Raw genomic sequence first — 24,568 nt, 5'->3', positions numbered from 1 at the left:
TAAAAAGGGGATAAAAAGGTGGTGGAATGCTTTTAAAACTTTGTTAGGGTTCTTGTCTTTCTTTGTGTGCCGATACTATAGCATATGTAGTGGAAGAGGGTACTAGTATATTGAGATCATAGATTTTTTAAGGCTTTAGCAAAAGTTGTTTTTGATCCTGATTGTCTGATGTTTTGTAGAATGGAGTTCCAAACATCTACACCAACATTTTTTATGAAATTTTTACCAAATTTTGTTTTAAAACTTGGTTTAGTAAAATTTCTTGAGCTAGCATATCATCTTGTTTTGTAATTATGAGTATTTTGGCTTTTTAAAGAGTTTACTAAAAGAGGTTTCGGCTGTACTTTTGTTAATATCATACATAAATTTAGCACACTCGAGTTTGTAACAGTCTTCAAAATTAAGAGTGTTTAGGCATTTAAAAATTGGTTTACCAAGTTCGGCCTTATTTTTGAATGTTATAAGACGTACAAGTCTTACAACACCATTGGTTTAGAATTTCAATAGTATACCTCTTCCAATAGTATCTTTCAATAGTATCAATTCTTCTACTGTACAAAGCATAAATGTATGCATACCTTTATGCATACTTGTCTCTTACCTTAATAAATCCTAGGTACGTCCTTTTGGCAGCGAAATGCACTGAAGTGAAGTGATGCATGGGTAATGCCGGACACTGGGCAATCACGGACAAATCTACTTAGGAATATTTTTTTTGAATCTGTCATAAACATTTAATAAAAAGATTTTAGAAGCATGTTTGGGTACCTTTTATGTTTAATTGTTTTTCTTTTTGAGTCCTTTTCTTGTACGTCTAATGAATAAATGTGTTTTTAATTCATGTCAGTGAAGTGAGTGGGCCTAAATTCTCTTGATTTTCTACTCTTCGAAATCGAGATGTCTCTCTCTCTGCAGTGATCAGGGAATGCTCAATGTTTTTGTTTTGACTTCATGCTATAATTGATTGCATGATTAAGAAATATATTTTGATTGGTTAACCTGGGTATCCTCATCGCATGGTACGGTTTTGAGATTCCCCAACGTTCCTGGACGAAGTATATTGCACGTGCGCATGGGCAATGCCGGACAGCTAATGGGATGATTCCCTGAAAAATGGCATGGCCAGAAAATTATACTGATGGAATAAATTATCCCTATTTCCAGCAAGAGAAGGCAGGTTTCCAGTTTAATATTGTTTTTTGCAAGATAACAATAAATAATACGAGTTTGGATAGAATCCCGCCTTTTCCGTCAGAGCTCATTTGTTACCCATGCAGTGTTATAAGACGTACAAGTCTTACAACACCATTGGTTTAGAATTTCAATAGTATACCTCTTCCAATAGTATCTTTCAATAGTATCAATTCTTCTACTGTACAAAGCATAAATGTATGCATACCTTTATGCATACTTGTCTCTTACCTTAATAAATCCTAGGTACGTCCTTTTGGCAGCGAAATGCACTGAAGTGAAGTGATGCATGGGTAATGCCGGACACTGGGCAATCACGGACAAATCTACTTAGGAATATTTTTTTTGAATCTATCATAAACATTTAATAAAAAGATTTTAGAAGCATGTTTGGGTACCTTTTATGTTTAATTGTTTTTCTTTTTGAGTCCTTTTCTTGTACGTCTAATGAATAAATGTGTTTTTAATTCATGTCAGTGAAGTGAGTGGGCCTAAATTCTCTTGATTTTCTACTCTTCGAAATCGAGATGTCTCTCTCTCTGCAGTGATCAGGGAATGCTCAATGTTTTTGTTTTGACTTCATGCTATAATTGATTGCATGATTAAGAAATATATTTTGATTGGTTAACCTGGGTATCCTCATCGCATGGTACGGTTTTGAGATTCCCCAACGTTCCTGGACGAAGTATATTGCACGTGCGCATGGGCAATGCCGGACAGCTAATGGGATGATTCCCTGAAAAATGGCATGGCAAGAAAATTATACTGATGGAATAAATTATCCCTATTTCCAGCAAGAGAAGGCAGGTTTCCAGTTTAATATTGTTTTTTGCAAGATAACAATAAATAATACGAGTTTGGATAGAATCCCGCCTTTTCCGTCAGAGCTCATTTTGGCAAACCTTTGATGATACATGTTTTCAACTAATAAAGACATTTATCGGGAAAATATTACCATTTTCCACCCTAGAATTAAACTCTTGCATTATCCCTGGCCTTATATCGTATTCTTATTTAGTTCCCCGAAACTGTGTTGTGTTTAATCTGCCTGTCCGCCATTACCCGTGGATGCCCGACATTACCCACATAGAGTGCTTATCGCTGATTTCAGAAAAACAACAAACTGTGAATGTAATGTAAAAATAAATTCATCAGAAAATTTCCTTATAGATATGTTTTCCTAAGAATAAACATACTGGCGGTTGAAATCCTTCCAATTAGGGATAGCTAGAGGGAGAGTTTTTGGGGGTGTTGGGGGTACTTCATGAGTCCGTCGGTAAATCTTCAGTTGGTCCGCAAGATCCTCAGTTTGTCGGTAAAGTTGTTCATATAGGTGAAGTAGCACCTAAATTTTTCTTTGTGTATGTCTTGGTCGGTAAAATTTACTATTGATGGCCCTCCACTCTTAGTATGGAAGGTAAAGCTACGCCACTGCTTCCGATATGAAAATCCTGTCCTTAAAATCAAGGCATTGAGAAGGATTGGATTTACTGTGGTGGTCTAGCAGAGCATTTGCAGTTCAAGGAGCAGGTTCTGCGTTGGTTGCTGTCAGCAATGAACGTTGTTAGCGTTGGTTAACTCTCCACATCTCAATGTTCCTATGGTAACTGCGAGGTTCCTATAGCAGTGCCGCAATATTATTATACGTGAAATCTGCTGAAAAGAAAAAGAGTATGTAGGCTTGGAGACATGTCGACCATGTTTACATCACTACCGGTTGTATCTCTAGTGGCATATATTCGATGCTCGCTCAATGAAGATCATTAGTTCGATGACCTTAAATCCTAGCAAATGTAACTTTCATCTTTTCTAACAATTTTGTCATGATAACAATTAATTAAAGCATAATATTGATTAACACTCACGATAGTTCTTATCTAGTCAGGGTGTTAATTTCCCCGTGTGACCACTGGTCACAAGAAATTCACTTTTAAAAAGTATTCTCACAAGAAATTCTCAACCATGACAAATAATTTAACTGATTTATACCTTTTGCATGACGTTGGGCAGTTTTGAAGGAAATAGAATGCTCGCAGAAAATTACCTCGTTACATTGAAAAAGATAAACTTTTTGCAACTATTTAGCACAGTGATATTGTACTAGAGCAGCTCAAGGGGATTAGTTTCTTTTGCAAAATGTAACAAATTATTACCCACTCACTGTTATGAGTGCTTCAGATATTTTTCGAACACAGACAGAAAGTGCTTTAGAGAACGAACCGACCTCCTATATTTTTAACGCAATGAATTCCAATATAATTAATCAAACGTTGCAAAAATATGCCTGAAAAAGTAAATGTTTAGAAAGATTGCAAGAAATGACGGCAAGAAATTTCTAAAATGCATTTCAAGCTAATAATTCAAAGCGTGGTTGCAGAAATTTTCAGCTCGCAGAGGGGTGCATCTTTTGACTTCGCACCTGGACCCCCGAAACCTCTTCGCCGCTCTGATAATAAGCATGACAAAAGTACTGATAAAATCTGAAATTTGGTTTTTTTTTAATTTTTGTAACTCCTACTTGTCTTCAACAAGCAATTTTTTGCAGAATCGAAGTTTTTGAACAACAAATTTCATAGCTATTTTCAGGAAATTTTTTATCCGAAAGTTTAGGGTCACAAGAGGACTTTGAAAACATAAGGCCACACCCTGATCTGGATTTTGCAATTCTTTGAAAAAACAAAGAAATATCATTTCAGATTGAGACTACCATCTGTGGCGTTGGCATTCTCTTTCAGAAAAGTAGTACTATATTTTATTATAAAGAGGCTTTGGAGGTAATAAAAACCTCTTATTTGCTTAAGTTACTTAATAACAGTGCTAGAAGAGCTGAACAGAGCTGTTCGTTAATGCATACTGTATGCCAACGTTAATTGTGGGTAATCGAAGAGTTTAAACTAAGGCTCCTTGCAGATGTACGCCCTATGCCCCTCGATAAAGAATTTCCGTGAACACATGACTCTGTTTGGTACTTGCGTATATCTTTCTAATTAAAATTTGGCTTCCACTTTTGATTATTAAGTGACTTTTGCGCATGGGCGATTAAAAGTGATAAGTTGATATTAATATTTAACGCGTTTTAAACTTCAAGCTGTTTTGATGTGAGGGTCAATTCATACAGCAGTGTGTCCGAGCACTAACAGTCACCAAAGCTGCAGCGTAAAGTTCTTGCACGGTTGTGAATATCCATCCTTGCTATTCTTTTATAAAGTCTTGCAGCGAAAAACGTATTCAAGTGCCAATTGTCGTCCATTGTCAAATCAGAGGAGCCAATGTATTTGCCATTTTGCCAACAATAGAAAAAGAAAAGAAGGAATTGGCAACGTGTTTTTTATTAACAACACAATCGAATCGAGATAGCGAACCTTTGCATCAAATTGTTACTGGGGCCACTGGGGACCGGATGATGGTTATTCAATTTAACGTGCTATAAATGTTGAATTTCTATTGTGATTGTGTTGATCGTGGACACTTATTGTTTTTCTCGGTCTGATCTTGGATGGGAAATCAGTGGAAAGGCCTTTCAACGTTTGTGGATTAGAAGTAAGAAGGAATTAAGAAATAGCACCAGACTCCATTGTCCAGATATATAAAAAGAGGAGATAATTCGCTTGCGACCGCCACTTACAGAAACGTCGAAACTGAGGGAGATATTTTCAGTTAAGAGGTAACGCCAGACGAAGAAAGATCTTCAAACACGCAGCTCGCTACAATCATGTCCTATATAGAGGAATTAGATCTAGATGAAGAAGGTTTAACAGAAGAAGAAATCAAAAAGCGAAAGACAAAAATTTTCGTTGGTGGGTTAAAATATTCGTCAAAAGATGACGTACTGAAGGAATACTTCAGCCAATTTGGTGAAATCGAAGAGGCAGTTGTAATTTACGATCGAGAAAGTGGCTTATCGAAAGGATATGGTTTCGTAAGTAAATTTGGCAGGAGTTAAGAAATTCGTATTTTATTCATAAGCTGCTTTTGAATTTATTTCATGCGCTCAAACCTAGTGGGAGTTTTAATTATCAGTTTTAAGCGTTGATAAACATAAAAAGCAATTATTTGAGACAAGTCCATTGTCTTATTGTTTTGAAATCTTAGCAGACACTTGAATATCATTATGATTTTTCAAGTACTTGAATTAGTTACTTTTCATAGACTTTCCCTTCACCCATGATAGAAAAGTCCCTGTTAGAAACTGCAAGCTTGGGAACTAACAAAGTTTTACCTGCCAAACAAGTATTAAAACGGACCTTGAGCATTATAATTTCTTAACTTGAGCCTGTATTTTTAATTCAAGCATTTGCTGCTTGGTAATAGTAAGTTATCCATTGTCAAGTAAAACACAGTGATACAGATTCATTGTAGAAGGCACAATAGTGACCTGTCGTTGGATAACTCTTTTCTACTCCTGCAGGTTACAATGTCAACTGACGAAGCAGCCGAGCTGGCTATAAGGGACAAGAGTCCGCGGCTGGATGGTAGACGGTGTAATGTTAACCTTGCTTATATCGGCCAAAAAAAGAAAAATATTGGCTTAACCAGTAAGTTTCCACTCTTCTTATCACTTATGAGAAACTTCTATGTGTCCCAAATGGACATTTTCGGTCCAGATCAATCATACATTTTTTACCCAAATTCGGCATTAATTATTTATACAAATGTATTCTTGGAAGGCCTATAAAATCAATATATACTCAAATACTTTTGCCGGTTTAACTAAAATGCCCCTTGAATCCTTTTGATACTGATACTTAATGGTTGACTGTGTGAAGAAGCTCTGGAAATATTTATATCCTAGCGCCATGCAGATAGCTTTGAGATGCTAGGTATCTTTCCTTCCCACCTTCTTGCTGCCTTACACAAACAACGCTTACACATAATGAGAATGCAGTTCGTACAGCTATTCTATCCGCCAATCTACCACTTGATAGCAAGTACAGGTTTGAAAATGCTAGGAAATTGAAGATGGGCGACAAAGACTTTGAAAGCAACACAAGTTACTCTTCAAAAATTGCTTGCGTATCGCAACAGCGCTTTCACAAGGCAGTTTTCAAGGGAAATTCGTCAGCAACCGTCGCACTGACAGCTTCAGTCTTTGCAAACTGCTACCAAAGTGAACTTGGCGCTGTCATGCTGCCAAACATCAGAATTCATTCTTCTGATTTGTTTTCAGGCGAGGTGACAACTGGAATAAGTTTAATGTTAATTGATTGGTTCCATCTTATACACTGCATTTGTACCATCTATATTCACATTTTATATTAAAAAAGCAACTAGATATTTATGGTATCAACGCCATTTGTACGATATAGATCCAGTCAATTAATGCAGTGCTTAAAACTTGATTATTGTATATCTACACAGAAATACAGATTTAGCTTTTGAGAACATTCTGAAATACAATTTCGTTTAATGTTCCATGAGTTAAATGATATGATCTATCTGCAATAAATATGTCTTGCCTGTTACAAAGCGAGTAAAAAGTGAGAAGGGAAGACAAAACGAAGCTTATTTTATTACACCCTCAGCTATGATATCTCAACTAGAACTAGCAAATTTATTCACTATCAAATATCTTCTTGTGATATCTTTAACAATTAAGTAGTGTTTACTAGCAAAAAAGTTTTTGCAAAGAGTTTTAATCACTTCTTAATAACCTCTCGGCAGCTGTGAAATTCTGCGACATTTATCAAGGTTTTTCTGCATCAGCTGACGAGGTGTTTAGCCTTTCTATTTAAGTGTGACAATTAATCGCTATATCGAAATTCCTGCGCTAGAAGACAAACGTGTTTTCATTTGTATTAATGCACAATCGTTGCTGGTATGTGTAATAAGCTCCTTTGTTCTGCTTTGCAAAACAGGTAGAGAGTATAAATCGTTCGAATCTAGCCACTGAAACACTCTGACCGAATCTGTTTTCCATCTTGTCTTTTACCTTGTTTTTCAATTGTCTTTTACCTTGTTTTTCAATTGTCTTTCATCTATCCACACAATTATGTTGCCCTTCTAGATACAGGTTTCTGGTGTAATATTGATTGATTTACTCCATAAATTCATTGATGAGATGTTTTGTTTTTATAGGCAAAGGCAAGGCAATGTCACTTCAAGCGCAGTTATTTCAAAGTTCCCCGTCTTACCTCCAAAACAGGTATGCAATTTTTTTAAAGTTGAGGGTATGCACTTCTAGCCTTTGGGTTAAACCTTCTATCTATAAGAATCAAACATGCAAAAATTTGAAGAAATTAACGAAACCATCTTTCCTTCCTTAGAATCTTGTCATTTCCTAGAATGAATTATTTTCTAAATTGGGCTCAAAAAATGGTTAGACAAATTAAAAATAATCTGTGTGAGCGAGAAAATTAAGCTGTTATCATATCTTGGTGCTAGGCAGTCAACTGAATACACAAAAAGCAAAATAATAAAATGCCCAAAAGCGCCTGTTCTCTTCGTAATTTTTTCGCATTTTCATTTTTGATGTTGTCATCGTTTTCATCTTGATTTCTTAATTCTCCATTGCTTTTATTGAATCTATTTGTTAAATTAGTATATGTTTTTGTATGCATTGATGAAGTTTTTAGCAGTGACTAAACAGTAGTTTCAATCTTTAGCTACCATTATGGGGAAAACCATCATATAGGGGTCTCACGATTAAAATATGGCTTTTAGGCTATTTACACGATTTCCTTTGGCCGTGGGATTGTGTATCTGTCTGGCCGATTCTTAACAGTGGTAAGAATTCTATTGAAGCATCGACGAATGGACTGCGAGGCATACTAATTGCATGTGTCACCTTGCTCAACATGCAACAAGTTTAAGCTTATTATCAATAAAAGATTCGATATTAAGTTTCTGGGTGTTTTGATAAGTTCTTTTGAATTTTAGAAATACAGTTTTAGTGCTGGAGTTTGATGTTTTGAAACGGTTTTGTAATCCAAGATTAGTCTAACGATGGCGAGGCCATATGCTCGAGAGTCTAATCTGCAATAAATTATGTAAAAGAGCCCATATCTCTAATCGCGAAAAATCTTGTTAAAGGTCGATTAGGACAACAGATGTGCTTCATTGTAATTCATTCTTACAAAACAGTTATCGAATTTGTTTCTTTTACGATTTTTCATTGTTAAGATTTAAGAACCAATTTTTTCTGATGACATGCATGAAGTTCATTCGTTCTTCAAAACATTCCCTTTCCATACATTCGATACATTCTTCAATTTGTTATGTGCATGCAACACCGTGACAAATCAAGCAGAATGCCAATGCAGTAAAGAAACTTATAATGTTGAACTCAAAATTAATGTTAATGCCTATTATTTTTCTTTGCATGCTGACCACTGCTAGGCGACAAAAATAATGGGTCTGAATTAGTTGGCTTCTTTGGTTGGCTTTGCTATATATTTGTTGAATTTGATAGGAATAAAACGCACGAGGGATAATCACTTTCATTGATAATTAACGCCAATTACATCAACCTTGAAACACGTTCATTCCGGCAGCCATTTTCCATGGTAGGACACACGAATAAGTAGGTAATGACCTAACTAAGAGGGCCTTACTACCCACAAGGGCAGTGAGCTTATGTCATATGTGTCAAGGGCAATTCGAATTGAATAATGAAGGTTGAAGATCAAAGTTTTCATGGCGCCACCGTCCAATTACTCGTGCAGCCAATAGCCTTAAGGTTTAATAATGCAACTTAAGTCAGGATAAGATCTTTCTCATCGTTGAACAGATCAGCCTACATTAAAAAGTCACCAGTAAGCTTCGTGAAAAAATATTTACAAATATCATTTGCGTTTTATTTCTAAATTTTGAATAAACTTCCTTCTGGGATGTTATCAGCAAATGAAGTGCATTGAAAATGTCAAACGAAGACCGTGACAGCTTTCCCTTGCGTTTACAGAACGGACTAAAGTCTGCATAAATATGATCTTTTGGCGTTCTTCTTGTAAAATTGGACAGTAAAGGAAACATTGAATTGGGTATTAGTGACCAAAACAAGTTGTGCCCTCTTTTACTGCACACTTGTATGGTGACAGTCGCATCAGCCTGAATTTCAAGATGCCAAAGTAACATATCGATCCAAACAAAGTTTGTAGACTCCATTTAGTCCCTATCAATGGCTCAGAATGTTGAAAAAGAGGCTATCAGAAGCTTGTGACAAAAAAGTGTAGAAGACTTCCCTCCCAAACATTGCACTTACGAATTTGTTTTTCTTTTCACAGTTATCATCAAAAAGTTATGGCAAACGGCCAGGTTTACTACACTCCGGCGTCGCCACAAGTCAGATACCCAGTTTACGGTCATCAAATAGGACTACCCTATCTAAATCATTGTCAGCACACGTATTACACTGTGCCAGGCTCATCCCCGACCTTCGATCAGCGAGACGGGTCTTATATCCAACCATACGTTTTGCAGCAGTTTGTCGTTGCTGGTAGCAATACCAATGGGTTCGCCACCCCAAATGGAAGTCCTGCAAGCAACAACAACACAAGCAGCGTCCCTAATTACAATCAAGTGGCATTTATTGGCCAGTATCCTGTGCTTGTGGAAACTTCAGGAAATCCGTTGGGGCAAGTTGCAACAACAGCAACAACGTATGCGACATCTCCTGGTCCGTCGTGCACTGCGAATGGGTCCCCACAAGTGTTTCATTTTCATCAGCAGGAAATTGCAAACCAATAATTGCTAAACGCTAAAAGCTAGAGGCGAGTAAATGATCACATTTCTTAACCAATATTTGGTATCTGGAAGGGATTCCGATCTGCTAGTCAGATGAGCGACAATTTGGTAACTTAGGACAATTAAAATTACCTGATATAGGTCAATCGTAATAATTTACTTTTATAAACTAAGGAACTTTATATTTATTAGGTAGTCTGTTAATTCCTAAACAAGGGATCACTTTTTTACCGATAACCGAACAAATCTTATATAAGAGGGCTCGTGTAATAATGTCGTTAACAGCATCTTCTTCGTAATTACAAATGATGTAGCTTTTTATTAATCTTTAAAGTTGATACGAATATTTAACAAAAATCGCATAATTTTTATAGCTAGCAGTTGCATTGAAAATTGGCCTTGTAATTTCACCTGCAGAACGCTTTACCAACAATGTGGCATGCATTTTATGCAGCAAGGCTCGAGAGCGTCTGAAAGAGCATCGTTTCAATGCTAAAAGGTTTTTTTCTTTGCTAGCCTAATCTTTTTTCAATTTTCAATGCAAGATAGGTTTCTATAATTTTACTCTGATTTGCTTCTTATTTTAAAAGCCCTCTTGTTCAGTATTCACGTAATTAAAATTAAGATCAGGTAGCGCAACTAGACTTTGCTATAAATAATAACAATTAGAGACGTTTTTAGATGCTTCGTTAGATTGCTTCTGCTATTCCACTGTTCACGGTACTCAGCTTTAAATATACTCTGCCTACAAAGTACTAAGGATAATATCTAAGTAAAAATTCAAAAATAAATAATTTGAAGACAGATAAATCTGAAGAGCAAGTTTTCCGCATTTGCAACAACTAGCATGCGTTTTGAACTTTTGGACTTTCTTTGCTTTTTAATCTAATTTCTGTAACTATAACCAACAGTTTTTTTTATAGAAAAACATCTCTTATAAGGTAGGAATATAAAGATTTTAATACCAAGCAAGAGGATCTCTGTTTCAATACGAATATTATATTTTCATTGTTGTTTCCAGAATTAGCTGCGGCTGGCTTATTTAGCAAACCATCCAGTCAACCGTTTTGTTTAACAATTTGAGAAGGTACCTACTTGTCCCATTTTCGATTTCGTTAAAGGTGGAAAGACTAAGAAAAATGTTCTAGATATTAGGCTTAGCCTTGAGGCTGACCAATTACCGGCCCAATTTCTCCTAAATTGAAGACATTACACGGTACTTGCATACAAGGATTCGAATAAACTTTAGAATCAAACCTTCATTGCTTTTGCAGTATTCAGTTCAGAAAACCGTACATTGGGAAGCACATTAGTTTAATAGTTGCATGTAAATACAACAATTAAATAAATATTGTTAGATTCTTAAAATGTTTCTTCCCTTTCTTCGAAATTTCTTATTCAATCAAGAGTTGCGAAGTAGATATTTGATGCAAGGAAAAAGAGCCCTTTAACAGGTTTTTTCAATCTTATGCCAATACCAAACGTTTCAAAATAGCAAATTTTCCAAATTTTCAAAACAGCAAATTTGAAAAAGGGCAAGAGCAAAAAGCAAAGACATTCTTCGTTAAGGTTTTTCTATTTTGATATGCTGTTTTGCAGAATTGAATATAATTATATTCTGTTTTTGATGTTATGGACGTCACGACGTTTGATGTTATTCGAATTTTTTCGCAGGTTTAGCGAAAACCAAGTAACAAACAATCAATGTACAGCCCAGCGAGGCTGTTTTTCGCTAATCCGAGGCAGCACCTCTTATTCATAAATGTCTAACCATTTTTGTTTGCTGACCAAAGGCAATATCCCGTGATTAAAAACAGGCTAAATCGTGACCCAACATATGCACCATCTGCTTCACCAATCTACCTCATTGCAGTTTCGAGCTCTCCTTTGCATATTAAATAACCTTTATCTACAGATGCGGTTATACTTTTGATTGTAAAACTCAAATAATGCCTTTACAAAACTCGATGCTTATTACTTTTGCTTAACTCGTTGGCTCTACGATCATCTATTTCAACATGTGCATTAATCTGCACGAAACCAATTTTCACATATCTAAATCAATGTTTTCAGGAATTAGCGCTCACCAACAACGTCATATTCAAATCAACCTCGTTTCCATCAAAATGATGTTCTTATTACGAAGAAGTAATGCCTCTTTGGCAACACAACAATTATGTCATAAGCTAAGATAAACATTTAGGCCATCTTGTCATCCAAATGGAAAATTCATGGCTCGGATCTAAACCTCTTTATTGTAACACATTTATGGCAGTGACATAGTTAACCAGGTTTTATTTCGATCCAGTCCTTGGCAAAGGATAACTTAGAAACATGGCAACTCAACTTCCCTTTCTTTCAAAGTAAGACCTGGAAAAACCTTTTGCAGGTGATTGTATCGCTGTTTTCTTCTTGCAGTTTAGTCTTCACAGAACCCTTTGAAAACCGCATTATCTTGTTTAGTATGTATTTTAAAAGCTCTAGGCTTTCATTTCATATAATCTACAGAAAAAAGTCAAAACATACAGCATCATAAGAATTTAAATGATGCGGAACATATCTGGTTTTCGTTCTCTGTCAACCAACCAATAAAACGCAGGCTCTTTTCGTCACAAGGGCATTCTAATTTCATCGAATTCTCAGCATAAATGCTATTGCTTAGGCTAAACAGATAACTACTTATCTCAGCTTTGTATGGGATTGTCGGATCTCAACTCTCAGCTAATGTTCTGAAAAGTGGGATAATTTTATATAATTTTGATAACCAGTAATCGAAATAAACACGCATTACTTAGGGGCCAAGATCTGTTTTGGGTATTCTTCAAGGTTCTTGTCTTAACCCTTTCTTTGCTATTGTTTAAAAAATTAAGAGAAATGATATGAAATTTGCTGTATTTTCCCTCTTTGCTACAAAGCCATAAAACATATACAAAGGGTGATAATTCAAAACTAGCTGAGGATCAGGTTAGGGGTCTGGAACACATGCTAAGGATCAACTTAATTACAGCTATCATAAGCTATCAATGCAAATTGCAGATAAATTTTATATTTGACCAGTTATCCAGAAGCACGAAAAAATGCAGAAATCAAAGGTATAAAAATGAAACAAAGTCAGATGCAAATGAATTAAAAAATGAAGTTTAAAAAATCGACTTGTAAATAGATGTAAAGAAAAACGTGCTAAATCAAAAAACAAGTTGATTCCTATATGGTTTAAGTAAATTTTGGGACCTACAGAGGGCTAAGGTCCATTAGCCTCCGTCTTTCACAGTTCCTGATTTGGGTAGGGGCTCTCTCTTCCAGCCCTGCCTTTCCTGCGGCAATTAAAAGAAATTTGGTACACATCTTTGAATCGTTTCACTTACTTTGCCAAAAGGAAAAAGAAATTGGATTGCAAATCCATCAAGTGCCGATGCTATTTGAAAAGCCGCGAATGCTTGACTTCCGACAGGGACAACCAAAATTTTAAGGGCTTTGGCTTCCCTTGACATCACATGCTACCACTCCTTATAAAAACTCTCATTTCAGTTTTAAAGTATCTAAAGGTTGAAGTAGGTTAAACGTGGTGTGCAATAGCCTCCGTGGACCATGGTTTCAAAGTGATTGCTACACAAAGCTCGATGACCAATCGATTCGTTATGTAACAAATCTAATATGGCGAAACCATAGAGATGGGCGAAACGCGCAGGACCAATCACAAGCAATCACGAAAGACAACAGCTAGTTGTAAAAGTATGGCTTATTAGTAAATACTCAATTAATATTAATAAGTTACAGTTCAATGAAACTTGTACCTTACAATTCAATGTGACAATTAAATAATTTAATATTAATATAATAAGACAAAATAATAATCTCAATTGATAAAAGGTCTTACTAAGAAGCACACTTTTAAGAGACTGAAAGCAAACTTTCATTCGTCGCTGATTTCGAGAAATTTGGGACACAGGACAAGAAAACAGAGAACTATAAACTTGGCTAAGGTTGCTTCCATTATGTTACCTTTTCATTGTCTAACAATGTTTTACTAGTGAATATAGAGGTAAGCTTGGAAATTAAGTTAAAATGAGGCTCATCTAAACCACAACACAATGTACCTTATTACGGAACATTTGAAATCTGTGGCCTTTCCGCTTAAAATGACTAATCATGACTGATCGTAAGCATAAGTTTGCTCTGCTTATCACTTAATCATGTTTAATCGCATTAATCGTGATTGATTATGTCTACAGTTAAGAACGTTTTGACAAAAGTATATTGTCATTACGAAGTCACAATAACAAGTGAAATCAGGTAATCACTTTGATCTCGGCGAAAAAGGATAATCACCTATACTGAGCTCTTTCGGTTTTTGAAAATACTCTACCGTTTACAATGGACATTTTATGACGCCATTTTCACAGTAATAACGAGCAAATAACGAGCCTGAAGATCATGCAGATCATGTGTCAATTAGATAAGTAACAAATCCAATCGCACTTTGACAAGTGGACGTTTTCGGATTGTGCACTGTTTCCTCGATCTCAGCAAAAGGAATAAAGGCCGAACCTCACCAACTGCGTATATAAACGTAAATCATAATACAACTGCCAAAATATATAAATAAAAACTCATTTTAATGGCCAACTGTTTTACAAACTCAGAACCCTTGATGGCCAACTGTAACCAAAACGATTGGTGACTTCTTGCAAAGATGTTTCAGCTTTAATGTGTGCTCCTGACACTGTTCTACTGCATAAACGTGAATCTTTTCAATTTCTTCTTGGAAAGCATCATTTCCTTATTATTTGTTTGGAGGATCTACTCCTAAGAAGAAAACACCGTATGCTCAAATATAATAAAATAACACACGGGACGAAAGCAAAATAGTTCAACAGTCGATGCGATGATACAATGCCAGTTCTTTTTTAAGGTCTAGAGCACCAGGTCTAGCGCATAGAGTGGATAGATTTAGTAAAGGAAAGTTTTTGGAGGCTGAAGAAAAATTTTCTCTACAAATCCTGACAAAGTTATTCCAGCTACCACAGCTTCTACTGAACAAATCTTCAGCACTCCAATCTGTTGCTGTGCTATTTCTCCCCCACTTACACTCCTCTAGTTCTCTCTTAAGACACTTGCGCGCATCTTCTCTTCCCTGTTCATGACCTTTCTCTGCTTTATCGACAAAACATTCACAACATATCTAGACTAACGTGTAGTGGATGATCTACTTGGATGATACTAGTGGAGGATATGGTATATTCTTAACAAAATCTTATCACACAAACTCTGCTCTTTCGTTGAGAATATATATAAACGTCCATGTCAGTTCTATACTATGATATATCTTTTTATGCTATGATATATCTTTCTATTCTATGGCACAGTAGAAGATCGCATTAAGCGTGAAACGTGGCGTGGCAATTCAGAATCGTCCTGTTCTATACATTAAAACTGTCTTCTTTTCCATGACATATCTTTCTATAGTCTATACTATAATATGTCTTTCCATACGAGAAAGACTATATCAGGAAGTCTATAAACGCAACATCGTCTTCAAGCCCAAACAAATGTATACTTTAAATTGCTACAATTCACAAATGTATACACTAGAAAATCTCGTTTTGATCAATGTACAAATTTATATTGTAACAGAAAAACACGTTTCTCAATTCTTCATTGTAAACACATAAAAACTGGCAGTATTGTGCACATTTACGTAAAAAAATTGAACTGCTTCTAAAATCTCAAAAAGTAAAGGCCTGGTGCATTTTATCTTGTTTGGAGATATTCTAAATAAATCAGAATACTATTGATACTATCGATAATAACTCTAAATACTATCGATATTTACCTTTGGTTTTTCATCATCTTAAGAGCTGCCTTCATCATTGGTCTCGAAGCTGAAAGAGTTTATTTTAATTAATATTATAATTCATATAGACAATAGCTAAAAATTCTGCAAAGGCGGGTAAAACGAGGTTCCCGCAAAATTTTGAAATAGCCCTGGAGGGAGGGGCTTATCCAAAACTCGATGCAACAAAGGTAGATAAATCTAGTGGGGGTTAAACCAAGAGAGGGGCTTGTTCGAAAGCAAGCCTATTCGAAATGTGAAGATATCAGACGAAGGAGAAGCTTGTTTAGCATTCAGAATATACTTAAAAAACAACAAGATATGTGACATAAAACTAACAATGAATTCCTTGATAAAAAGCTTTTCAATCAAATTATATGACGCTACACATTTAGGTGAACTAACTCAAAAGCATTTTAAAAATGTATTAAAGGGGACTTATTGGAGAGAGGAGCTTATTCAATGCTGGATGCTAAAAAGGAGGCCCTTTATTCAAGAGGGATCGCTTGATCGAATAATTACATTACCTTAAAGAGAGCCTTAAAAACCTTTTTTGATACTATCCGATGAACGGATACTCTGATAAATTTATAATCAAGAAAATACAAGAAATATGATTAGAAGGCCTTCTTGTTAGACCATCTTAACTCTATGTTTTCTTGAAAGAATGAGGCAGCCTGGTTAGGATAAAGATACTCGCGCAATTAAATAAAGGTATAAATGATTAGGTTTAAAATTAATAACCCAAAAACGGCTTTTTAGGGAAAAATTAACGAAAAAAGACATTCTTCCGTGACGTACGTACCCGAGAAATATAGATAATGAAAAAATTCTTATTCCAAAAACATTTCTTTCACAACTGCAGTTGCATTTGTCAAAAAATCCTGAGAAAAGCTTTAAAAAACGACAGGACACAAGTACACCTAAACGATGGCACTGAGAATAGTTCATGCGCAAACGTTTTTACCTATGGCTAAATGATTTCTTATGTTTTTAGCGTGAGTATCTTTTTCAACATCCTATTTAAATGTAATAAGGATGTTTCTGTTTTTATCCTAACTCTTTCGTTAATCATTATTTATAAGTCTGGAATTGTTGGCGTTCAAAGTACAAGTTTGAAGAAGAAACATGCCATTTTCCAACAATGAAAAACTTTGCTGTGACTTTTTTTCGTGCAAAAAAAATTTCGGGCAAAATTGACGGACGGTAAAAGTTTGGGACGCTTCTACTGTCCGCAAATAATTACGTCTGAAATACATGGCGTTTAATGAATACCTGGTTTTTTTGTAAAAACATTGGTCCGCAGATTATTTGTTGATTCTTTTGAGCATCTATCACGTCTTGGGATTTTTGCAAATGGAATAGTGTGCTCAGCTTCAAGCTTGCGCCGATCTTCCAACTCTCTTTTCAGATTTGCTGCCTTGTCATTTTTCTCGGACACTGCACCACCAGTACCATGGGCCAGTTGTTTTCTCCGAATTTGGACAGATGGTTTAGGAGGTCCTGCTACATATGCAAGCTTGGCTTGCCTTGCTGGTTCCTTCTGAGCTTGAGATTGTGAAATCTTCTCCTGGATACTCTTCAATTTCTCAACTCTTTCAGTGCACTTACGCTAGCAAATAATGAAGGGAAGGGTTTTAAATCACAAAGAAGAGCTGTTGGGAATCCGCCATTTTGCATCAACCACGTGTAATTTTTCAGTTAGTTCATTGATTTCGTCGGGTTCTTCGTTAGTCATGCAAGTATCTTCTTCTTGTTGTTTTAGAGTAGCATTTGCGTCAAAACCTCGCTTTAAGCTGAATCCGTCCGAGGTTATAGGAAACATTTATACCACGCCCGGTGATTAGATTATTAAACTTATTCAGAATAAACACCTGACTAACATATCTGCAAATTGATTGGTAGTTATAATTAAAAGTTCGTAACTCAAAACTAATTAGCAACGTAATTAAACGTATATATTCCACAAATTTATTAGAAAAAAGAGAGTGTTCGACGCAGGAGTCCACGTAGTGTTGTAATCGTTTGAGATTTGGAAAAAGACGGAGATGTAAAGCAAATAGTTGTATTTTGTTGGATTCATGTTTCTGCTCTTGGGTTCTCTATTCTGATACCAGCGAGATTGGAGGTTTTCCTCAACAAGAGCTATTAAACAACATTTAACCGAGTACTCTTACAGAATATATTGCCAGCAAACGAACAGCAATACCTTGTAAAATCAACATATTCTAGAAAATCATATGCTTACTAAATACAGCTCCCTCCAAGATTCCATGTCTTCTGGCTGGCTTCCCCTAAACTCTCGCAAACAATGTTTTTTCCATAGCTCGCCAGAGTCCTCAGTAAAATACTAAGAAAATAACACATAACATTAAAACCGACATAAAAAAAACTCAAGAAAAACTCATGAGAAATAGAACAGCATTAATCTACAGAAAAAATCTAGATAACGAATAATATCTTCAATATCTATTTGAATCTGAATGAGGGTACATAAGGTGCAATGATGCTTTGAATATCACTTACTGGGTTGAATTCTTCTAGACGTATCAACTGTGCTGGCGATGCTCTGAAATATGCACCGAGCCAAATAAGCAAACATTAGCAAAAACTGTTGTGAGGTTTATTTAATATTCAGCTGTGCAATTTCCAAATAGTTTTTATTTCAATATTTAGCACCAACAATAAAGAGAGCAAGCAGCATCAAGCAATAAAAGTGTTTGATGAAAATATTTCATTGTTACCCCATCAAGACATTGAAGGGCATGTTCTACTGAGTAATAAAAGAAAATGTAATGGTTATTTACACATAATTAAAAACTTACTTGGCCAGCAGTGGTTCAAGAATCTCATACGGCACACCACCTGTATCTTCTAGTGCTGAAAAACATGAAGGATGGTCAAGTAACTGTGAAACAGTTTGCTATCTTCAAGACTGACTACCTCAGAGCTGAAAAAATTCTCTAAAACAACAAAGACAGAAGCAAAATAGTGAGTTTGAGGTACCCACCATCTATATTTTCAATCAGAACCTTCATACATTGTTGATACAGGGAAGGCACAACTGCAAACAAAAAAACATTTTTTTTAAAGATTGCATTTCCATGACAAAAAAATGCATGGTAAGTAATTATTGTTAAGCAACCTTCATCATAGAGGAAATATTTTCGATATATTTAAAAACAAATAAATACATTATTGCAAACATACCTCCACTGTAGCAAGACCTTTTGCCTGAGAAGACCTGGGTCCGTGATTTCCTTGAAACTAAACTGACTTCCAGCTCTTTTTCAGAAACATTAGCTATGGCAAAAAGGATTCTCAATACATTCTACTTTGAAATAATGAATAACTTAAGAGTTTTTTCAGTTGACAGTCCATAATGGTCACTGAAGGAATTGTTATTACAGATAGGGGCAAAATAATAAAAAAACAACTATAAGAAATAAAATGACTGTCTGAAATAGCTCTTCAGAAAGATATTACTCTTCTTGGTGGCTTTTAAATGGATTTGAAAAAAGCAAACATTTGCAGACCAAATTCTACTTCAGCCACAAGGCTTGCAATTCCCTCCTTGGTATAAGTAGCAATAACATCATCCAAATAGCCATTTTCCAGAATAATCTTTCTTAATTTCTCAAGTTCCAAGTTGAGTTTTGACTTGGGACAAATCATCTGTGGCCAAAAGGACTCTGTGAGTCATTGCTTTGATAAAGTTGATTTTCTGTTTTCTTGGGCAAAGAATTGTATAACATGTAGGTACAATATACACTGGTGACAAATCCAGTGCCAGACTTTTCTACAAAACATCTAGAGATGGAAACTTAATTTTTTTCTTTTTAAAAAGTCAACTGAAGGGCTGGGTGAAGACTATTAAGGTTTTTACGAAAATAACATGCTCAGCTTCAGTTTTGAAAAAGCCTTTCTCCAAGCAAAAATATGAAAAGGTCCTTCCCCCAGCAAAATATTTCTTATTTCCAGTCACGTTTTAAAGGCAAATCTTTTTCTAGACTGCTTTCTAGACTATCTGGCTGTAGTGAAGACCAACCTGAAAAAATGGGTGTTCCCTTCCTGGACCAGCCAGTTCCCCATCAAGCACCCTAGGGATTGGTGGTGATAATATGAGAAAACAACTTTCATGCTCAACATATTCACAAAAAATGATAATTTGATCAGCAAATAAAAAATAACTATACCTTTTTTTCGTTGCGACAATTCTATGTCATCATCAATACCAGAAAAGTGTAATGGCCTGTATATTCTTTGAATTTCAGGTAATTCTATTTCTGGCAGAGAGGGCATTTCAACATCACGTCTGACTTCAATCACATGCTTTTTCTCTTTTGGTCTCTGAAAATATAACAATAAAAAGAAGTGTTGACAGATAAATTAATCCTTCAAAAACATGCAATTTCTCTACCGGATTTAGGGAAAGCAGTAATGTCTAAAGACAGACAACATTAGATAGATGATAAAGGCAAATAGACCCTATATGAAACACTAAATATGAAAGATTGGACTAATTCACAAAGTAACTATGGTACAAGTATGTTTTATTCATCCAAGGGTCTTTGGTTTGAGTCAGTGAAATGACCAAGTTTTCACTTTCAGTTAAGAGAATCACTAGCATTCTTCCATCACAAGTGGAGCAAATTTCAAATGTGCTCACTTTGAGAGGAAGGACCAGGACATGCTTGCTAAGTATAAATGCCTGGAATCTTTCAGCATTTGGGGAAATGAGCTGTCATTACAATTATTGATAGGTTGCAGAAACATCAAAATGGCATTTTGCTGCCTGCTGTCATTGTCTTGTTGCTTGAAATGATTAATGAATGATGGAAAAATTTGTAAATGATTCAGCAAAGATATTTTCTTTTATTTTCCCCCACTAAGTAATAGCTGTCTGCTTATGATGCTTGCAGTGTTTCAACCAAATGAAACATTCTAGAAAACAACCAAAAAAGTTGTCAATAAGTACAAGAAAGCTGTTTTGAAAGCAAAGAAAATACTGAAAATTAAAAAAATAAATATTTAATCATTATTTCATAAAAATGCCCTATTGCTTCCACCATAGCGAGTTTAAAGAAACGCCATGGCAACAAAATGAGTATTTCTGTAAAATGTCTAGCTTCTCTCTGTTCTAAAACTTATCTTCGTAAGTTAGGTAGCTACTAGTTTTGTTTCTTTGTCCAAAATAATGTTATAAAAGTTTGCCAATATATGATATGTTATAAGAAATGGCTACTTCATGAAAAGTTCATCAAAATAAAAGGACATTGTATATTATATATTGTTTGGAAGTAGCAACAAATGAAGAGCTATCCACCATTGCTGCAAGTGATTTTGTAAAGAAAAACAGATAATAAAGCTGAATTAACTGGATATTTTTCCCTGAATGACTTCATGAACAAGTGACTGTCATTCCCTGCTTACTCTTGTTATCTGGGAAATAGCAAATTATGCAGTAGAAATAAATGCACTTACTGGAAATACTTTATCTGCATATTTTTCCACATGATTTTTACTAGAATTTTCATCTTTAGCCTTTAATTTACTCTTTTTCTTCTTGTTGGAAACTTCATTTCCTAAGAAATCTAATGATACATCTCTCCATGGATCTTTTGATTTACCTATTGAGTTCTTAGAAAAATCATTCCTATTTTGCTTGCTATGTCCTCCTAAATTGCTTTCTTTTTCTAATTTTTTCTCTGGAGCCTCCTTTACTTTATGTTCAAGTTTCATTTTATTATCTTTATCTGTGATAAATTTACTTTTCCACAACTTCAAAAGATCATTTGCAGCATTTCCAAGAATTCCTTCATGCTTTTTCAAAGTTTTCAAAGTCTTTGCAATGTTTGTTGACTGAAACGATAAGAGAAAGAATGCTATGAAGACTGCTTTTTCAAGAAAATATCAAAGCTACTTCATTAAAATGGAAATAAAAAACAAATAGTAGAAACACCTTCAAAAATGGAGGAAATGATTCTTCTTTAAAAAATGATATCAAAACGCCAACTAGAATTTTTTTGTTATCAAAAACTGTGCTTTACAATTGCATTTTCGACAGGACAGGTTTGAAAAGAACAATAGATTCTTCTGCTGATGACTTCCATTGCAAAGATTTTCTTTACCATGCAACAACAGAAACAGTTAACCTCACAAAAAATCAATTTGATTTCACGATTAATGGATTGCATTATTCCAAGCCAAAGCACAATATTGTACTATATTGTATTATAAAACTATATTGTACTGCATACCCACCTTCAGTATGCTGATAGTTACTGGCAAACTTTGAAGATTACCAAGATATTTAATGATCTAAAAGAATACATATATGTATTGAAAAATTTTAAAACAAGAAATATATGTGCTCCTTATAAAGCTTTTCTAGCAAATAAGTTGCTTCTTTTAGAATTCACATTTTACATAAAAAAGACACTCAATCATTTTTACATAGTAACTCTGGTTTGTAACCAATAGAATCTGAACTTAGTATGCTAAACAGAGTTGCCTTTGTCTACCACAAAATCCCTCAGGCTATTATAATAATTTCTGGAAATACAGTAAGCATATACTACCACCATGCATCTCACTATTGCGTCTTTAGTATAACCAATTTACATCTCTTATTATACTAACCCAATATTATTTTGATATTCTTCCCCTTTTTATTGTTTATCCACATTCTTCTCTTTAAATTGATATTACAGTTTTCTTAGCCTTTATTTTGTCACAGGTACACACCAAATCGGGCATATGACCTAGATAGCTCCTTGTGAGTTTTTTTTATATACATACAACAGCAAACATATTAAACTTTGAAATACCTACTTTATGAAGTTAATTATTGCTGTGAATGGAATGTTTGAGTTTGAGTACAGTCGACTACACTTATATTAAATTGGCTTAACGTCACTTATACTGGCTACAGCAACAGGAATTTTTTGTTACAGTCACAAAGTCAAGAATTTTCAAACAAAATTTGATGAGACTATAACTGGAGTCTACTGTTTGTGGTTCCATATTTAGTGATTTACAAGTGATTTACGTTTGTCGATTTAAAATCCAATTTATTTGAAACTTTTCTTTTTATCGTTTTATGCTAAAACACCGTGCGCTTTTTGTGTATTTGATCTTCATTTAGAGGCCTGATCGACTTTCTGCACTGCCTCAATAAAACCAAATTATTTCAGCATCCAATTGATTTGCAATTTATCTATTTCATCAAATTATGTGTTTTGATGCAATAGGTATAATAAAATGGCCGGCTTTGGTTACCTTGTAGTTGTAAGGAAATATAACAAAAGGTTTCCATAACATAATATTGAAACTTAAGCAAAGTACGACTTGAAGAAAAACCTTTTTCTGAGGTGCTTGTGGGTCAGTTATCTTTTTCTGAATCTTGGTGACATATTTTATTACCACTTTCTCTTCTTCTTCGTTCATTTTGACTTCCAACAGATACGTCAGCTGAGAAAATTTTAAGCCACCATGATTTAACACCAAAACGAGACTGCAGTATATTTGGTACGAAGCAGAGTCAAATCACACCGTAACCCCTGCGTAACAACTGCATCATGCGAAAGGTCACACAGCAGAGTCAAATTAATAAACACTTACTTGCGTGCCAAAATGGGGGAAGCAGACTCGAGCAGTTGGTCATTATCAGTAGTGAGCGAGATATTTCAGGTGCAATAGATCTCTACAGATTTCAGGAGACATTTGCCATAAAGCCAAGAAAACTTCCTCTTCAAGCTATAAACTACAAACATTCCTTAAGCGTTAGAATTTCACTCTTTTGAAAACATTATGTAGTAAATTCCAATTAGAGCCTAAGTAAGAGTATAAAAAGACTTTTATTTTCATAATACATTCTTGTTTGGAAGGGTGTGGCGCTGGAATATTACAAAAATGGGCAATACGGTATGTTTAAATGGGCGTGGTTCACGACAATTTTTTCGGGGCTAGGCCCCGAAATTTCCATTGCCCCCCCCCCCCCCCGCATTTTTCAAGCTGGCGCCGCCGCTGCCGACAGCCCAAAAATAAATGGTCCAAATGATTAGAGAACGCCACCTTCAGTCTTATGATTGATAATTGGTAAAATATTCTGAGGATGAGGACCATCTTACAGGGCCGGCGAAACGTATTTGAAAGTGGGGGGGGGGAATATGAAGGTCTTGAAGGGGCTTAGGTTAGGCTGCCACCATGGTTGGCGGCAAGAAATTTTTGGGATATTGTATTTTAGGGATGGCCGGAGACAGTATCTAAAGTGGAAAATCCGAGGAAAATCGGAGAAAAATCCGAAGACGTTTACTGAAGGAAAATCCGAGGCAATATCTTTATGCTTTGTTTAATCAATATGTACAAGTTCAACAAAAACAGGAGAACTATTAACAAAAATAAAAGCAAATTAATCAATTTGTACACTTGGGATATTGTTTTGTAACATCTGATCTTAAATATTTCGGAAAAAGGTGCTTTTAACAAAAATCAAAAAAAGTTTTAATAGAATTTACAATTGCGTCTAGATTTTCAATGGATTATCGATACCATCAAGTGTTGAAGTTTTCTTGATTTTACTTTTTTAGAACAAATCTGCCCATTCTTTTTTTCTCATGTCCTCTAAAATTTTCCCTATCGTCAGTTTCTTTCCCTTCCACATCGCTAGCAATTCCTCTCTTTTTGCAATGTTCCTGAGAAATTTGTTGTTAACAAATAGACCTTGTGAGCCACGTTTAGGCAATAAAAAGAACGAAACTCCGTCAATTTGTGCTGGCACCAAGTTATTCTGGATCAGGTTTCTCGATCTATTTCCTAAGCCAAGCTGTTTCTCGTTGTACAACCTAGACAATGACCGATTTC

At 35.2% G+C, this 24,568-nt stretch overlaps 2 protein-coding genes across 2 annotated transcripts; one reads left to right on the top strand and one right to left on the bottom strand.

The window, feature by feature from the left end:
* The first annotated feature begins 4,205 nt into the window (after positions 1-4,205).
* On the top strand, positions 4,206-11,237 carry LOC135689632 (uncharacterized). Its single transcript, XM_065206927.2, has 4 exons — positions 4,206-5,110; positions 5,600-5,726; positions 7,267-7,333; positions 9,411-11,237. Exons 1-4 carry the CDS (start codon positions 4,904-4,906, stop codon positions 9,871-9,873), a joined length of 864 nt encoding a protein of 287 aa, XP_065062999.1. The 5' UTR covers positions 4,206-4,903; the 3' UTR covers positions 9,874-11,237.
* Positions 11,238-13,594: 2,357 nt separating this feature from the next.
* On the bottom strand, positions 13,595-23,209 carry LOC135689631 (elongin-A). Its single transcript, XM_065206926.2, has 12 exons — positions 23,066-23,209; positions 21,968-22,024; positions 21,188-21,565; positions 19,900-20,053; positions 18,914-19,006; positions 18,714-18,767; positions 18,529-18,583; positions 18,230-18,272; positions 17,952-18,053; positions 16,979-17,315; positions 15,704-15,752; positions 13,595-14,676 (listed from the first exon to the last, which is right to left on the bottom strand). Exons 1-12 carry the CDS (start codon positions 23,150-23,152, stop codon positions 14,643-14,645), a joined length of 1,443 nt encoding a protein of 480 aa, XP_065062998.2. The 5' UTR covers positions 23,153-23,209; the 3' UTR covers positions 13,595-14,642.
* Positions 23,210-24,568: the final 1,359 nt, after the last annotated feature.

This window comes from Rhopilema esculentum, chromosome 5, assembly GCF_057945365.1.
Source record: "Rhopilema esculentum isolate cy_ngs chromosome 5, ASM5794536v1, whole genome shotgun sequence".
Taxonomy (NCBI): Eukaryota; Metazoa; Cnidaria; class Scyphozoa; order Rhizostomeae; family Rhizostomatidae; genus Rhopilema; species Rhopilema esculentum.
This window is presented reverse-complemented; position numbering and strand designations above follow the sequence as displayed.

Coding starts and splice junctions, on each gene's coding strand:
- LOC135689632 (XM_065206927.2), top strand. CDS start 4,904: ATGTCCTATATAGAGGAATTAGATCTAGATGAAGAAGGTTTAACAGAA. Junction 5,111..5,599: donor TATCGAAAGGATATGGTTTC/GTAAGTAAATTT, acceptor CTACTCCTGCAG/GTTACAATGTCAACTGACGA. Junction 7,334..9,410: donor CCGTCTTACCTCCAAAACAG/GTATGCAATTTT, acceptor TTCTTTTCACAG/TTATCATCAAAAAGTTATGG.
- LOC135689631 (XM_065206926.2), bottom strand. CDS start 23,152: ATGAACGAAGAAGAAGAGAAAGTGGTAATAAAATATGTCACCAAGATT. Junction 18,584..18,713: donor TCTGATTGAAAATATAGATG/GTGGGTACCTCA, acceptor CATGTTTTTCAG/CACTAGAAGATACAGGTGGT. Junction 18,054..18,229: donor GTCTAGAAGAATTCAACCCA/GTAAGTGATATT, acceptor TTATTTTCTTAG/TATTTTACTGAGGACTCTGG.